This window comes from Triticum aestivum, chromosome 5B (genome assembly GCF_018294505.1).
Source record: "Triticum aestivum cultivar Chinese Spring chromosome 5B, IWGSC CS RefSeq v2.1, whole genome shotgun sequence".
Lineage (NCBI taxonomy): Eukaryota > Viridiplantae > Streptophyta > Magnoliopsida > Poales > Poaceae > Triticum > Triticum aestivum.
The window spans coordinates 584,259,911-584,276,831 of NC_057807.1; the positions used below are offsets into that span (position 1 = coordinate 584,259,911).

General features: G+C 42.7%; 2 protein-coding genes across 2 annotated transcripts; both read left to right on the forward strand.

Moving 5' to 3' along the window:
- The first annotated feature begins 1,230 nt into the window (after window positions 1–1,230).
- On the forward strand, window positions 1,231–11,367 carry LOC123113410 (alpha-N-acetylglucosaminidase). The gene is made up of 19 exons (XM_044534636.1): window positions 1,231–1,627; window positions 1,732–1,808; window positions 2,189–2,400; window positions 2,877–2,998; window positions 3,702–3,787; window positions 4,283–4,377; window positions 4,752–4,833; window positions 5,696–5,802; window positions 5,984–6,014; window positions 6,359–6,476; window positions 7,162–7,212; window positions 7,994–8,103; window positions 8,230–8,332; window positions 8,456–8,554; window positions 9,110–9,220; window positions 9,307–9,539; window positions 10,422–10,659; window positions 10,750–10,828; window positions 10,923–11,367. Exons 1-19 carry the CDS (start codon window positions 1,397–1,399, stop codon window positions 11,156–11,158), a joined length of 2,421 nt encoding a protein of 806 aa, XP_044390571.1. The 5' UTR covers window positions 1,231–1,396; the 3' UTR covers window positions 11,159–11,367.
- Window positions 11,368–14,641: 3,274 nt separating this feature from the next.
- LOC123117023 (peroxidase 50) lies at window positions 14,642–16,195 on the forward strand. Its single transcript, XM_044537877.1, has 4 exons — window positions 14,642–14,916; window positions 15,008–15,202; window positions 15,283–15,448; window positions 15,532–16,195. Exons 1-4 carry the CDS (start codon window positions 14,710–14,712, stop codon window positions 15,924–15,926), a joined length of 963 nt encoding a protein of 320 aa, XP_044393812.1. The 5' UTR covers window positions 14,642–14,709; the 3' UTR covers window positions 15,927–16,195.
- The last annotated feature ends 726 nt before the right edge of the window (window positions 16,196–16,921 follow it).

Genomic DNA, 16,921 nt, shown 5'->3' on the forward strand with positions numbered 1-16,921 from the left:
GGACCCCTTACCCGAGATCTGCTAGTTTTGACACCGACAACGGCCGCGAGCAGTTCCCCTGCGCCGCGCCTGCAGCCCCCCGCCACCCGAAAGGGCCTGGCCACCAGCATGTTAACTTTCAGACATGTCTATGTAAAATGCTCCTACATTATAACACCTTTATATGAAAAAAACCCGGAACATCCATTTCTCAAATGCGTTCGGCAGAAGGTCCAAATTGCCGTCCCACTACATTATAAAAAACAAAATTAGCATTGAATAGTGGGCATCATTCATTTTTTTTATAGGTCACATTCCTGTAATATCTTTGAACTTCTAATTTCATATGGCAATAGAACATCATCCTCTTAACTTCAATATTTTTGGGTTTATTTCAAAACTTTGAAACATGGTATTCATAAAGTTTTCTTTGTAATTTGGTTTTCATGTGATACAGTATATTCTCTCCTCGGTAAAATGGTTTTCATGTTACTTGTCGCTTATTTAGTACTCTCTCTGTAAAGAAATGTAATAGTGCTTAGATCACTAATTTCAAGAGAATGACATTTTCGAGCTCATATTACCAGAAACAGACATAGAGCGAATACAGAGCGGATACGGAAACAGAAGTGGGTATTGGCCGGAACTTAAAAGCCCCTTAAATCATACACACAACAAACAAATGAATTGTTAACATGACTATGAAATAAAATGATAATGTTAACAACTTAGCCTAGTATTGTGGTAGTACTGCACAATTGCTTATAGAGTCGATTACGTTTGTGGTAGTAGAAGTTGGGCCTTAAATAATCCATTTGTTCGTTGTGTCATTTTGTGTTGTTTGATGGTTGGGCTACAAAGCAGTCATAGAAACAGAAATTTCATACTCACGGAAAGAGAAAGTTTCATTTCCACATCTGTTCCATCGAAAAACACCGTTCCGTATTGTTTCCGTTTCCGCATAAAAAATTCCATTTCCATTTCCGTTTTCATATTTCCTCTTCATTTTCATTTTTCCTCCGGAAAAACGAAAAGTTTCCGCTCCATTTTCATCCCTCCTCCATGTATGTTTGTATAATTTCTGATTTTTTTTGAAATATAAAATATGAATTTTGCTGAATTTTGAATTTTTAAAAAATGGCCTCATGTAGGCCGAGCTCCAAAAGCACACGTGGTAAGCAATTCAAACAATAAAAAAACAGTTTTCGTAATTTTAGGGACTGACAAAACATGTTAAAGAAAATGCAACCTCCACTGCTGTTCGGCAGAAGGTCCAGATTGCCGCCCCACTCCATTATCAAAACTCGATTCGTCGTCGATTTGGCGCAGCCGTCGTCATCGGAGATTCCTCACGCCTGCAGCTGCGAAGACCAAGGCCCTGCAAGGAACCGAGCCGGAGCCACTGGCCGGATTCGCCATGAGACCGCCGCCGTCTCCCCCTTTGCTCCCCTTACTCCTGCTTCTCGTTCTCCTCCCGTCGCCGCCGGCTGTGGCGGCAGCGGCAGGCCCCACCTCGTTGGAGGCGCTCCGCGCGGCGGCCGGCCGCAGGGCCGCGTCGCCGGCCACGCAAGAGAGGGCTGCCGCCGGGGTGCTCCGCCGGCTCCTCCCCTCCCACGCGCTCAGCTTCCGGTTCCAGATCGACCCCAAGGTTGGAGCACGTCAAGTCCGGATATTTCTTAACCTCACTGTGACACTGCCACTGGCAGTATTGCTTGGACAGAATCAGTGATTGTTTTGCTTTCATTGCTCCAGGGCGGCGTCTGTGGCGACTCGAGCTGCTTCAGGATAAGCAATGTTGACGGCTCGAGCAAGGGCGGTGCAGAGATTCTGTATGCTTCTCTCCCTTCTTTTGTGTGCACGGAACCATTGCCTGCTTTGTGGTCTAACTTTAGAGAAAAATGTAGCTAGTTACCAGGAGTACTATTTAGTTGCTGTGATTGTCTAGCATTGCGTTGAAGTGATGTCCACCTTATAGTATGCTGGTGAGTTTGGAAATATCAATTATATGCCTGATCAAGCAGTGTTAAAAATTGAAGGAGTTTCCCTCGAAAAGTAAAGCATTGTGTTCGACTCCCGGTTCTTCAGTTGAGCATGGAGAGAAACAGAGTGAAAATTTGCTAGCTTGCAAGTTACCAAAAGTACAAATTTCCAATGGTTCCATTGCAAACAAAAATAAAGGCAAATGCACTCAGCTCTTCATGATGTGCAGGATCCAGGGTAACACTGCTGTTGAGCTTGCATCTGGGCTCCATTGGTACCTCAAATACTGGTGTGGGGTGCACATTTCTTGGGATAAGACTGGTGGTGCACAACTGGCGTCAGTCCCTTCGCCTGGGTCTCTGCCACGAGTGAAGGGAACGGGAGTCAAGGTTGAGCGCCCTGTTCCGTGGAATTACTATCAGAATGTCGTCACTTCCAGCTGTGAGTTTTTTCGTGGTTTAGAGTTTTGTTCAGCTCTTGTTGTCTCTTTCGCTCGTAGTTACTAATGTCTTGAACTCCAGGTTCAAGCCCTTCATTGTAAATACACCTCTCATGTTGATTTGCTAATTTCTTTCATCACCTACGCCCCAAAAAATGATTCCCTTGGTGCCATATGGATCCCTTGACCATTTAGGAGTACTAGAAAGTAAATGCACCGTTCAGTTTTTACTATCATGGCTGTTTGTTTTGACGCGGAAAGCAATATAAATCTATCCTCTGATGTAAACACACATGAGGAATTGTTTGGTCTTGTACAATTATGTCCTAATAAGTTTTAGTTCGTTAACTCTTCCCATTTTATAGATGTACATTTTGCCCTGTACACGCATCTTTTTAATTTAGAAATATTCCTGAAATCTTGCCGTTCTATTCTTTGCATGGATTCCAATGTTCTTTTCCTGATAAAATTCCTGTAGACTCCTTTGTGTGGTGGGATTGGAGAAGATGGGAGAAAGAAATTGACTGGATGGCACTTCAAGGAATTAACTTGCCTTTAGCGTTTACTGGACAGGAAGCTGTTTGGCAAAAGGTTTTTAAGGTAGAGCGATGAACATCTTTAACTCTGAAATGTTTTGTCAAAAATTGGAGCGTAGTTTTGCAACATGATTCAACTAGTCCTCTGGCTGAGAACTCTCAGAATAATTTTGCTGAAGCAACATATGATTAAAAGTGAGCCAAAGCTGGACCAATTTAAAACCCATCTTCATTCTGGCTTCCTTACTGGGCCCAGTTTTCACCCGATTTAGTCAGTAAATTGATCAGTTTGGGCTGGCTCAGTCCAATAGACAGGGCCTGTCTTTTTTTGCATGTGAACAGCAGTTCTACAATACAGAATTACAAATGCAATTTACACTGTGGAAGATTAGAGTTGAATGCACCTGCAGTAGAATAATAGACTGGATAATCATTTACCTTGATTTACTGTCTGCACTCTATTTGGGAATGGGCATAGTAGCGTGATGATTGCCCACATTCTTACCTTTCATTTACAATTTTGCATAAACTTTTGTGGAAACAATAGAACAATATATATATTGTAATTACTCAACACAACTTGTACGGTTGCTGACCAGTTTGGAATCTTCAAACATGACAAACCCAAAAGTTATATTTTGTTAGATGTTCCACTGTTCTTATTTTTCCCTCCATGTCATAGTGGAATTACTTATGATGTGATTTGTATTTTACTTTTGAACTTTTTTGTTGATTGAGCACTTCTTAATTATTGAATTCCATTCCAGAGCTTTAATGTCACCGACAGAGATTTAGATGATTTTTTTGGTGGACCAGCTTTCCTTGCCTGGGCTAGAATGGGGAACCTGCATGCGTAAGTTAAAATTAAATTTATTGGAGACGACTTAATTGGCAAATAGTTGCTAGATAAATATCACAGCATTACAAATAAATAAGGATACATTGCCTCTGTTTTAGCATTTTGGTGATTAGCTCATACCGGAGTTATTTGTCTGGTGTATTTTCTTCGGGCAACCGGCTCGGCGTCATCATTCTGGAATCAATATCGTATTGGTCATTGTTTAGATCTTTAGTTCCTCTTCATGTTATTAAATTAGATAATCCTGAATGAATACTAGAAAAGGATTTTCTTTGTACTGGAATATTTTCCTTTCGTGTAAATGTTTCCAGATGACAAACAATTGCTGTACATTTTGCCTTCAAAAGCATTTTGACTATATTGTAAGTTTACACAGTTGCCTCGAACACTATGTTGGTATTCTTGCAGTAACACCTGAAATGCTAAATGTGATTATTTGTACACGGGAATCATTCGACAATATAATCATATCTTTAAAAAAAATTGTAGATGGGGTGGGCCACTTTCACAAAATTGGTTAGATCAACAATTGGCACTGCAGAAGAAAATATTGTCTCGTATGATTGAGCTTGGAATGGTCCCAGGTATGTTCTTTTACAGTCCAGAAATCAAAAATTCTGTTTTTTTCTCTATTAAATTTCTGCTAGTTAAACCTGACATATGCCATCAGAGCCTGGTTTTCCTTCTATCATTAAAGTTTTCTCATTTGTTAATATAATTGCCATCTACTTCTAATTTTAAAGTCATGTGTTCTTGAGCTTCAGTTGACATATGAACATACTCCCTCCGTCCCAAAATAAGTGTCTTAACTTTATACTAACTTTAGTGCAAAGTTTTACTAAGCTTGAGACACTTATTTCGGGACGGAGGGAGTATATTATACTATTGTTACATTGTTAATATAACTCCCTAAATATTTGATTCAGGTTGTATACTTACAGTGTATTCCATTTTTCAGTTCTGCCATCATTCTCAGGAAATGTACCAGTCGCGTTTAAAAAATTGTTTCCATCTGCCAGCATAACCAGACTCGGTGAATGGTAATATACTGTCATGTGCCATTTCTGCTGACATTTTCGGGAATTTTGTGCTAAGTATAAGACTGAAGACTGAAGTTTTCGCTGAAGACTGAAGTTACTAGAATTTCATCTTTATGGCTAACCTTTGTTATCGCTCAAAAAATATCTATTGTTACGTTGGAGCCAGAAGCCCAGCTTTGGTGCCCATGCATTCATGATGTCCCTTGCAAAGTATTCGAGTGTTAAGTACTCCCTGCGATCCGAAAAAAGTATCGTGGCTTTAGTTCAAATAGTTCAAATTTGAACTAAAGCCAGGACACTTCTTTTGGATTGGAGGGAGTATTATTGGAACATCCGAGACAGATAAAGAAGTTTCAGACCTTCAGGTTTTTTAACTTGTAATACTTATCAACTTGCCATTTTACTTAGTTACCATATGGGGCTAACGAACATAGTTGCCCATGAGATAGTTATTTAAGGGCCAACTTTGCTTAATGGATAGCTTGGGATTATATAGCCATTATATCCTTATTGGTGCAATAGAAGGGCAAAAGCAGATTCAACTTCTTCACAACTCCCGAAACAAAGAACTTCTTCAAGCTAGTTTTCCTTTTGCAGGTTTCTTCGCGCTAGCCTAAAGGTCTAGAAGACTAGAACTATCAAATCAACATGAGCTGGCAGTATTTGTGAACATTTTATGGGTTTCAACTCTAGCCTACCCCAACTTGTTTGGGACTGAAAGGCTCTGTTGTTGTTAGGAATAAAAATAAAATATCAGCTGACTACCATTTCAGTAAACAAACTTATTTGACATGGATTGCCGGAATGAAGATTTTTCTACTTCAACCCTTGGATGCTGATATCTACACATTCTTTGCTTCAGGAACACAGTTGATGGTAATCCTAGGTGGTGCTGCACTTATATTCTTGATCCTTCGGATGCATTGTTTATTGATGTGGGACAGGCTTTTATCAAGCAACAAATGAAAGGTCTGCATTTCTATTGGTGGATAGAAACTGGACTTGATTTGGTCCAATTTCATGCAACTGTTCCCCCCCAGAATAGCTTCATAAACTTGCTGAATAACTAATCAAACCGAATTTTTTGTGTATGTTTTCATAACCTATACTTGGTTTTAATTTGTCTTTCATCTTTTTTGGATACATGCAGAATATGGTGACATCACCAGCATCTATAATTGGTAACTCATACTAATCTGGTCCTCTACAATATTGCATCAGTGTGTTGGATTAATGCTCTGTGTTATTACTTCTTGGATTACACAGTTTGAATACAATATACTACTCCCTCCATTTACTTTTCAGGGCATAGCATTTAGAGATTAAAACTTGCAACATTTTACCATCAGTTAGTCCAAGAACATATTCATTACTGGTGCATTATGTCTGACATGTCCACTTGTTTGGCATTCTGTTTATTTATGGCATCTATGTTCATTGCTCGCTGCACTGCTTTGGCTTTAGTTTATAGAGCAACTGAGCAGGTCCATTTTGCATGCTTTACAGTCAAAGTTATTTCTTTCAGTGACACATTCAATGAGAATACACCACCGACAAATGAACCGGCATATATTTCATCGCTTGGTTCTGCTATCTATCAAGCAATGTCGAGAGGTAACAAGGATGCAGTGTGGTTAATGCAGGTGTGCTGCTTGTACTCTTCTTTGACACCCAAAAGTATAAAAGATTATGTATTTTGTATAACAGCAACAAGTCCATAATATAGTACTCCCTCAGATCCGAATTAATTGACGCAGCCTCTATACAGTGTCCTCTACACATTGTACAGAGGCTGCGTCAATTAATTTGGATCGGAGGGAGTACTAGTATTTTGTGTCAATTGGGTGTTACTGACGCCTTTTGGGGCCAGTCCTATTCAAATTTGAAATAAAGCCACGACACTTATTTTGGGACGGAGGGAGTAGTATTTTGTGTCAATTGGGTGTTACTGACGCCTTTTGGGCCAGTCGTACAGACGCCCCACACCGCAAGATTGGGAAGCAACCAATTAGCCTCATCTTCCTTTCTCTTTCCGTGCTTACCTTAGCATATATTTTTGTTATTGCTTTCCCTTATTACTTAGCTAAGTTTGTTATCCACACCATAGGGTGGAGATAAGTATAGGAATTACTCATACTCATACGGTCTCCTGACCTTGTTTGTAAAAAAATAAGAAAAGATAACGTGAAATACTGCCCTGTGATTGATCAGTGAAAAGCCACTTACTCCAAGCCACGGTTTATATTTTACAACAGACATGATTTTCATGAGCACGGTTGGCAAATTTAAAGAGTAATATAATCTCTAAAGCTCCTTTGCTTTGTTCAGGGTTGGCTATTTTACTCGGATGCAGCTTTCTGGAAGGAGTCTCAGATGAAAGTGAGTTCTTATTTTTGCTTTGGTTTTTCTGTATCTTGAGCACCAACAGTAATGAGGTTACTTGTAAAGTAAAGGTTAATGCAACCTTAGCTTTAACTTGTAGCAGAAAAGTCATTCATTTAAGTTCAAATAAAAGCAAAGTACAAGAATAATGTAAATAGTAATAGAGTAAAATCCACCAGCGGTCCTAAAAGTATTCGAAGTGTGCCATCTAGGTCCAAAAGTTTGAAAACAAACACCCAGGTCTTAAAAGTTGTTGAGTCGTGCACTGCGGCTCCTAAACACATCTGACTAGGCCACATGGCCCTTTGACTGATGCCACGTACACTGAATTGCCACATGGGGCAAACTGACCGAGCTATGAATATATCAAAACAGAGTTACAGTATTCAGGGTCTTTGATATATTCATAGCTCGGTCGTTTTCCCCATGTAGCAATTCAGTGTACGTGGCAATTTTGATATATTCATAGCTCGGTCAGTTTGCCCCATGTGGCAATTCAGTGTACGTGGCATCAGTCAATGGGCCATGTGGCCTGGTCAGATGTGTTTAGGAGCCTCAGTGCACGACTCAACGACTTTTAGGACCTGGGTGTTCGTTCTCAAAACCTAGATGGCACACTTTGAATACTTTTAGGACCGCTGGTGTATTTTACTCATAATAATATGGACATATATATCACATGGGAAAATACACCAGCATGTGAGCTTCTATAAGACTATAAGTAAAGCTGCTGCGTATCATTTATATGCGGGTAAATCTTGCTTCTTTTGCCTTGCAGGCACTACTTCATTCTGTTCCAATTGGTAAGATGATGGTCCTTGATTTATTTGCTGATGTCAAGCCCATATGGCAAACGTCCTCCCAGTTCTATGGTGTACCATACATCTGGTATGTCCTCTCTCTCTAGTTCTCAAACCTTTTAAGTTCTTACATACACTATTAGTATTAAAAATACTAGTTATTCGTTGTGCCTATGAAGTTAATTAGTTAACTAATGATCATTTCTTAAATTAGGTGCATGCTACACAACTTTGGTGGTAATATTGAAATGTATGGAGTACTAGATTCAATTTCATCTGGCCCTATTGATGCACGTACAAGCTACAATTCAACAATGGTTCATTTTACTTTCATTCCTTGTGTAAATTTACTAACAGCAAGGGTCTCCTTTGCCTTTCCCTAGAGAAGCAGTTAAAAAGATCTAATGGGGTACTTGCATTCAATCCTTCCTCTTATTTAGGTTGGTGTTGGCATGTGCATGGAGGGAATAGAACATAATCCAGTTGTTTATGAGCTTATGTCTGAAATGGCATTCCGTAGTCAAAAGGTCGAAGTTGAGGTACACATTACAAATGCGTCTGGTCTCTGGTGTGTAACGAATTATGGTTTACTCCTATGCCATCAAACTAGAAGAAGTTTTTAACTTCATAGAGGGTTAATGTGAGCCTGTGTTTTAATTCATAAGGTTTCTAACTCGAAAGATTAAATTTTAACTAATCTGGTCTAAAGGTTGCTTCTGATATGGCTTTCTTTATGTTGTTCTGCATTTTCAGTAAGACCTTTGGATTAACTGATATTTTCTTACCGACAAGATCAATGTTGACAATTGGTGTTATAAAAGAAGTTTAAAGAGTATCAACTTATAATTTTAATTGATAGTTATTCTTTGGTAGAAATCGTTTATTTGGTCGTGTTAACTTCAGGCTGAATGAGGTACAAACTTTTGTACAGAACAGTGTAGCAGTGTCTATGTTTTTTTATTTTACAATCTTGCTATGGCTTTGCTAGGGTTGCTGCTTTGATTCTGTCTATATTTTCCATTTGCTGAAGTTCTTGACCACCGCATTTGTTTTCATAGGTTGATTACCATCTAATCTATGTCTTTACCTTCCAGGATTGGTTAAAATCGTACTCCTATAGGCGATATGGCCAATCAAATGTCGAAATACAGAAAGCTTGGGCAATCCTGTACCATACGATATACAATTGCACAGATGGAATTGCGGTTTGATTTCATACAGATGCAACTTTATTGCAGTCGTGCAATGCTTGCTGACATATTCATGTATCCTTTTCATATGTTCATTGCAGGATCATAATAGAGACTACATAGTTGAATTTCCAGACATCAGTCCAAGTTCTTTCAGTTCCCAGTATTCCAAACGAAGAAGTATCTCAGTTGTGAGGAAACATCCGAGGTTCTTAGGCGAGGTCTCTGCAAGCCTACCACAACCACATCTATGGTATTCTACGGAGGAGGCCGTCAAATCCCTTGAACTATTTCTTAAAGCAGGAGATGATCTTTCAGAAAGTCTCACATATAGGTATGTCTCGTAGTAAGCATTGGTTCTTCAAGCATTTGAATGTCATGCATCCTCTTTCTTGTGGCATGCATCCTTTAAACTTCTTGCGTCAGCTTATAAAATTTTGAGCCATTGTCGGTTCTATTCCCGAAAAATGAACTGGTGGTTTCTAAACTACTGACTCTTTTGAGAATTAGATGTTGTGGTGTTTCACCTGTTCATTCTGATTTATGTAAAAAATCACACCAACTATATGCATGAAAGAAACATAGGTTTTTCTTTAGCTGGAAACAGGGGTACAATTTAGTTAGTTCCTAGGAGAGTCACTGGCAAGTGGACAAAGAAGGTTTTCCTGTCTATTTGATCTCCTACATGTTTTTCTCAGCTCCTTACGTCCACACCTTAGTTAATTTCAGTCATGTCAAATGATAAGGGCACAAGTGGAGTCAGTTGTTCTGGTAAAAAAAAGAGTCAGTGGTAAGCTCACATATGCCAAATTTGGAATAGAAGGAAAAAATATCTGAAACGTGGGACTTGCTTGTAGGTGGCATGCTTCCTGCCATAGTTATGCAGTGGTGGAGCCAGAAAGATAGGATCAAGGGGAGGGGAGGGGGGGGGGCAAGTTATGTTAAAACAGGTTGGGGAGGTCCATACCTTGAGAAAATAGGCTTCCCTCCTGTCTCCGCCACTGTAGATATGTATGTGGAGTACTCCTGACGAAGAGGCAAAAAAAGGGACGCAGATAGGCAGGGTGCTATCATTGTACAGCATAGTCAAAGTGAAGCTTCGACAAAAATAGGGTGACCACACACAAAAATATGAATATACTCTTAAATGGCCCCAAAAATGATGCAGTTCCGGTTATGATTCTCAACTGCTTATTAATGGTAACGCTCATCGCAGGTACGACCTTGTTGATTTGGCAAGGCAGTCACTGTCAAAATTAGCAAATAAAGTGTACCTTGATGCTATGGGTTCTTACCAAATGAGGGATTCAAGTGGTTTAAACTTTCACACAAAGAAATTCCTCGAACTCATCATGGATATCGAGACGCTACTAGCTTCTGATGATAACTTCCTGCTGGGCCCTTGGTTAGAAACTGCAAAAAGCCTTGCTACGGCTGAAGACGAAAGGAAGCAGGTGGGTCTCTTTCGCACACTTCATGTAGCAGCTGGATCCTGGATCAATCATTTTTCTCTTATCGTGGACTGAATCAAACTATTTTATCAGTACGAGTGGAATGCTAGAACACAGGTGACAATGTGGTACGACGACACAAAGATCGAGCAGAGCAAACTCCATGACTACGGTAACACTTGATCATAGTACTATACTTTGGAAGTCCACCCCTGCATTGCTAACTATACAGACCTTTTTGTTTGTCAAAAAATCCTCGTCCCCAGCCAATAAATTCTGGAGTGGGCTTCTGAAGAGCTACTACCTTCCAAGGGCATCTAAATACTTCACTCGGTTATCGAGAAGCCTCCAAGAGAACCGGAGCTTTCAACTGGAGGAATGGAGGCGAGATTGGATCTCCTACTCTAACGAATGGCAGTCCGGGAAGGAGCTGTACCCTGTGAAAGCCACGGGTGATGCTTTGGCGATCTCCAGGTCTCTCTTTGCAAAGTACTTCAGGTAAGGTAGATGTGGGCTGCGGCCACAAAACTTTGAGGAATGTTTGTTATAAATAAAGCAAAATAATGTACGCATGAGATCGTTGTGAAGTGAGCGGTGTACATCCGCTCTCGATTCCGCAACTAGTCCCGTCTCATGTAAAAGGTTCAGCCGTCAATACTGTACTTTTTGCAGTGGGTACATCGAATAACGAAATTGAAACCTTTCATGCGATGTTTCAAGCTCACCCGAATTTGCTCGCCTTATCATTTACAAGTGCACAGAAGATGAAGTAGAGTTCGATCCAGGCTCAGGATGAACGCTGGCGGCATGCTTAACACATGCAAGTCGATTGGTAAGTGGTGTTTCCATAGGCGCATGAGTGAGTAACGCACAAGAACTTACCTTTGGGATGGAACAACAAGTGGAAACGGTTGTTCCATAGCCCATGGACCGAGGACCAAAAGAAGAAATCAGCCCAGGCAACTGAGGCAAGGCTTACATTAATTAGCTAGTTGGTGAAGCAATAGTTACCTTGACAATGATTAGTACTAGCTGGTCGAAGAGGATGATCAACCACACTGGAATTAAGACACGACCCAGACTCCTATGGGACATGGGACTTGAATACCCATATTTCAGTTTGTGCAACTTGGTTCGGGTTGCAATGTTTTCTTATCTTATACATAAAGAATAAAATTCATCTATGGTCATTGAACTTGTTTTATGGGTGCAAAATCATCACTCAAGAAGTGCCATGTTCGAGTTAATAAAGTAGTTCTAACTAAACCTGATCATCCTTCAGGCCAGGCTTGACAAAGCCTGAAGTGAAAATCCCAAGCCCAAGCCCGGCCCAAAGCATATGAACAGTCCACTTCCCATTTAAAATAATTATATTCAAGGTATTCAAATACATAATAATACCTATTTTTAATTTACACAATTATTTAAACCTCATTTGGGCTTTATTTGGGCTTTCAGGCCGGGCTTCATGCGGAAAAGCTGAGCCCAAGCATCAGGACGGGAAGCCCATGCACATATCTAGTTCCAGTCATGCAAATAAGGTCACTAGAGACGTTTTCCGGTGTATTTTGCTTACATGTTACCTATAGTCTTGCAAATAAGGTCACTAGAGGCGTTTTTCGATGTATTTTGCCTACATGTTACCGTACAACTCGACGCCTACTGCTAACTTGGCGTATCAAGACCATGTGAATGAGTCTCGGGTTTTTTCGCAATTACTCAGGGTCGTTGGGTCATAAGTACGGGCAGGTGGCCTTTTCTAGGGTCCCTTCATCAAAATACCGCACGTTCTCACTTGAATTTTGCGCTTTACTCCATGTGCGTGTTCGGGAACGTGATACAATACTCAAGCGCAAAACAAAAAAAATCTAGCACGCGAATGAGGACATGTTGCGGAGATAGATTATGGGAACGACTTTTACCACCAGGCGCGCAGTCATGACAACGGAAGAAGAGTTGGTGAAGCGTCTTCCCGTCTCCTCCTCGCGGATCCCGCAAACAGTTCCTCGAGGTTCCCTCAAATGGTTTGTCAAACGTGCAGGTACAACGCTTCCAAGGTATATATGTGTGTAGGGAGGAACGTTGGGCGACAACCTGTTAGGTTCGATCACACGATGTGGACGTGGGAATGGCGGCGCCTACGGGTCGACGACGATGAAGACAAGGGGCGCCTATCAAGCTATGGACATGTGCTAGCTGGTTTGGGCTCAAGGTCGGTCGCCCTAGGCTGATTTCCGAGCTCCTCTCTGCCACTCGAACTGACGGTTGCACCAACAAGGAGGAAACTATCAATGCCGGACTGCATGAGGCGGGACCGCGGCGGCACACATTGGATCTGGCTATGGTCTATGACAACGTCAATGTGGAGACTCCGGCCACGGAACTCAGCACCCAATAGTGGTTGGGCTTCAAGTGAGATCTCCTGTCCTTGCTAGCCGCGACAGCGCGACATGGTCAGTTACGATGTTGATATGCGTCATGGCATGGCTAGTCGGCATGGCGACACCATGGCACACCACCCTAGTCGATCTAGGCAGCCTAGTAATTTTGAGGTGGTGGTGTGGATCTCTCAGGCTAGATCTAGGTTTGGGTGACTGTCGACAGCACCATCGGCAGTGTTCGTTGGTAGTCGGTTAACTATGGGGTGGAATGGGAGAGGACATCAGCACCTTGTCATGGGCGGCCTCTCGATGTTCATGGCGGTGGCTTCGGGTGGGAAGACATCTCACCTATCCGCTAGTGCCTAGTGGAAGTTCCGTTTCCATGATGGCAATTGAACTAGTGTCGGCAGCAACAAACTCTTGTTTCGCCCTTCATTTGTTAGACCTGGCAGCAACAAACTTGTGACGTTACCTTGTTGAAGGTGTTATCTATCTGCTGGAGTGCTGACCTTCATTGGTTGATCTCGGCAATGAGGATGGAAATTATTGTCCTTGTCATGTATGGTTGGATGTGGCCACGATGGCGTCAGGGTGGGTATTCCTTGTTGAAGGCGTTGTTGCCGAAGAAATCGATTTAGTGGTAGGTGCTAATTTCCTACCTTGTAATGGCCTGCCATTGTTGTCTAACTCTTGTACTCTTGTTTGTTGATGTCTTTAGCCTCATTGCTTTGCATCAAATTTAATAAATATAGTTGTGTGTATCGCTGAGTGCGATTGGAAAATAATCCACCTATATCATGAAATTCGTGATTAAATGCAGCATAGGATGCATTCAAATCATCTAGATTTTTCTGCGGCGATATAATCATCCATCTGACACCTCATTGTCAAAAAAGTCATCACTTTTTTTTTATAAAATCCTTATTCTCGGAAGATTGCCAGAAAGCACCTTGACAGTGATACAACAATGGAGTAATCTCAATTGAACTAGTAATGCTGATCACAGTAACATGACATCATGCTAGCTGGCACATACATGTAAAAATTATATATACACCTGCGATGTAATTTCACTCGATAGAAACTTGCTGATTAACTAGTCATAGATCAAGTATTGTGTACATGTTTGTTAACGAATATCACAGTAAAATTCAGAGTGTTCAATTACTTCTACTTGCCCTTTTGAACTGGAGCAGTGAGAGCGTCGCTGTTCCCAATCTATTCACGGGTGTGTGATGAGGAAGCCATTTAGGCAGAGACTGACACTTATAACTTCCTTACATGGCAAGTAATAACTCATCAGTTAGTACGCAGTATTTCCTTGTACATGATGCAAGCTCCAAGAGTAGTTCATTCAATTCAGACACCGTCACATCAAGGGAAAACAAAACTCCCCAAACATCCCACGCATGCACATCAAGAATCAGTCCTAGACTAGACCAAAACACACGTACGTATCTCTCCATAGATCAAAGATTGTCAACCCTTCTCGATTTCTTCCACAGCGTGGCAAAATCTTGTGTATCACACCCCAAGCGCCTGTCAAATTAACTACCCAGTACATGATCCTTGTGCGCAAGGCACCTCTTGCATATATATACGCCCATCCATTTCTGCATCACATATACGGAGCACCACGCAGCGGCTAATTAGCTCGAGCAAAAAAAAAAAGATGGCCCGGTGGTCGTCGTGCATGGCGCTGCTCGTCCTCGCCGTCGCCGCGCAGCTCGGCGCGTCCGACCTGTCGCCGGGCTACTACGGCAGCAGCTGCCCCAGCCTGGAGAGCATCGTGCGCGGCGTGGTGACGCAGAAGATGGACGACACCATCCGCACCATCGGCTCCACCATCCGCCTCTTCTTCCACGACTGCTTCGTCGAGGTACGTTCGCCGCATGCAGCAACACCGCCTGCGCTGATGCTTATGAGTTATGATCGTCGAGTGATTGATCGATGTGTGTGCATGCGTGCAGGGCTGCGACGCGTCGGTGCTGATCCGGTCGACGCCGGGGAACCCGACGGAGATGGACGCCGACGACAACAAGTCGCTGGCGTTCGAGGGCTACGAGACGGTGAGGATCGCCAAGGAGGCCGTGGAGGCCGCGTGCCCCGACCTCGTCTCCTGCGCCGACATACTCACCATCGCCACACGGGACGCCATCGCCCTGGTACACACATATACTACACGCACAGTACACCTCTGTATATTTTCCGCCGGACATGTCTGAACATTTTGTGTTGCGTACAGAGCGGCGGGCCCTTCTACCCAGTGGAGCTGGGGAGGCTGGACGGCCTGAGCTCCACGGCCAGCAGCGTGGCCGGCAAGCTGCCGCAGCCCACCAGCACCCTCAACCAGATGGTCGCCATGTTCAGGGCGCACGGGCTCAACATGTCCGACATCGTCGCTCTCTCAGGTGAAACACCTCTCCCTGCCGTACCTAGCTAACTGCGCCGCGTGGATGTAGCACAAATATAACAGTTCATGGTGGCCGTGCAGCGGCGCACACCGTGGGGCTCGCGCACTGCGGCAAGTTCAGGGACCGGGTGTACGGCAGCCCGGCGGACGCGACGCTGAACCCCAAGTACGCGGCGTTCCTGAGGACCAAGTGCCCCGCCGACGGGTCGTCGGACCCGATGGTGCTCATGGACCAGGCCACGCCGGCGCTCTTCGACAACCAGTACTACCGGAACCTGCAGGACGGCGGGGGGCTGCTCGCCTCCGACCAGCTCCTCTACAACGACAACCGCACGCGGCCCCTCGTCAACTCGTGGGCCAACAGCACGGCCGCCTTCAGCCGGGGCTTCGTGGACGCCATCACCAAGCTCGGCCGCGTCGGGGTCAAGTCCGGCAGCGACGGCAACATACGCAAGCTGTGCGACGTCTTCAACTGATGACGAGAGGGATCGATCGATGCGTTGATATACACCGGGGTTGCTATACTACGCTGTCTGAGTTAGTGTACGTGCATGCGTCAAAGGTGCATGTGTACACGAGATGTGTGGGTCTGTGACACGGAGATTCGTTGGGTTTCACAGTTCTGTGTGGCTTGTACATGATTGTATATTTGTTGTTTGATTCGTTGATTTCGAACATCCGAATTATATGCAAATAAAATGAATAAATCATTCTCCATAAGTAATGGGGGACGTATAACTGCTAAGTAATGTGTCACTTTTTGTAGTCTTCACCCAAACCCATCCTGCCCTAGAATTTGCATCTCGTATTCATGTAGCGACCAAGCCGGTTACACTAGCTTCACGTGGATGAAAACCGCATTGAAGTCGGTCGATGGTCCAAAGTAAACATTTTGCTAAGTTCAAGAGATCGTTTCCGACTGTTTAAAGATTGTGAGACCAAAAGCAAAACTGCAGAGTTCAGAATCTAAAATTAGGCTTTTTGTCAAAGAATAAATCAAGCACTCACCAAAAGTAACGTGGCATAATTGGCTACAGTGGCATACCCAGGGGGTGTGCCAGGTGCCATGGCACACCTGGATTTTTAGAAAACATTTTTTCATCATGTAAAAATTAACTGATTTTTAAGGCCGGTGCAAGCTAGTTGAAATATGCTTCAATTGTTTTAAAGTGTGCACACTCTTCATTTTATTTGTAGTTCCGCCACTGATTGGCTAGTACTGTGTCGTTTTGTTGTCTTATGAATGGAAATTACATGTAACTAGTTACCAAGGACACATTGGGATTTTTGGTGTTGAACAAATAGTTCTTTTTTCTCTCAAAAAGAACTAGAGTAGTTTTGATTTGCTAAATATTCCTTTTGTGATGGAGGAATATCGACATAAATTATTCTCTTGACTCACAACATTCCTCATAGTAAAACCTTGGGCAGCCACCGTGTTCTTGGTCGATGATTAGTTTTCCAGATGAAA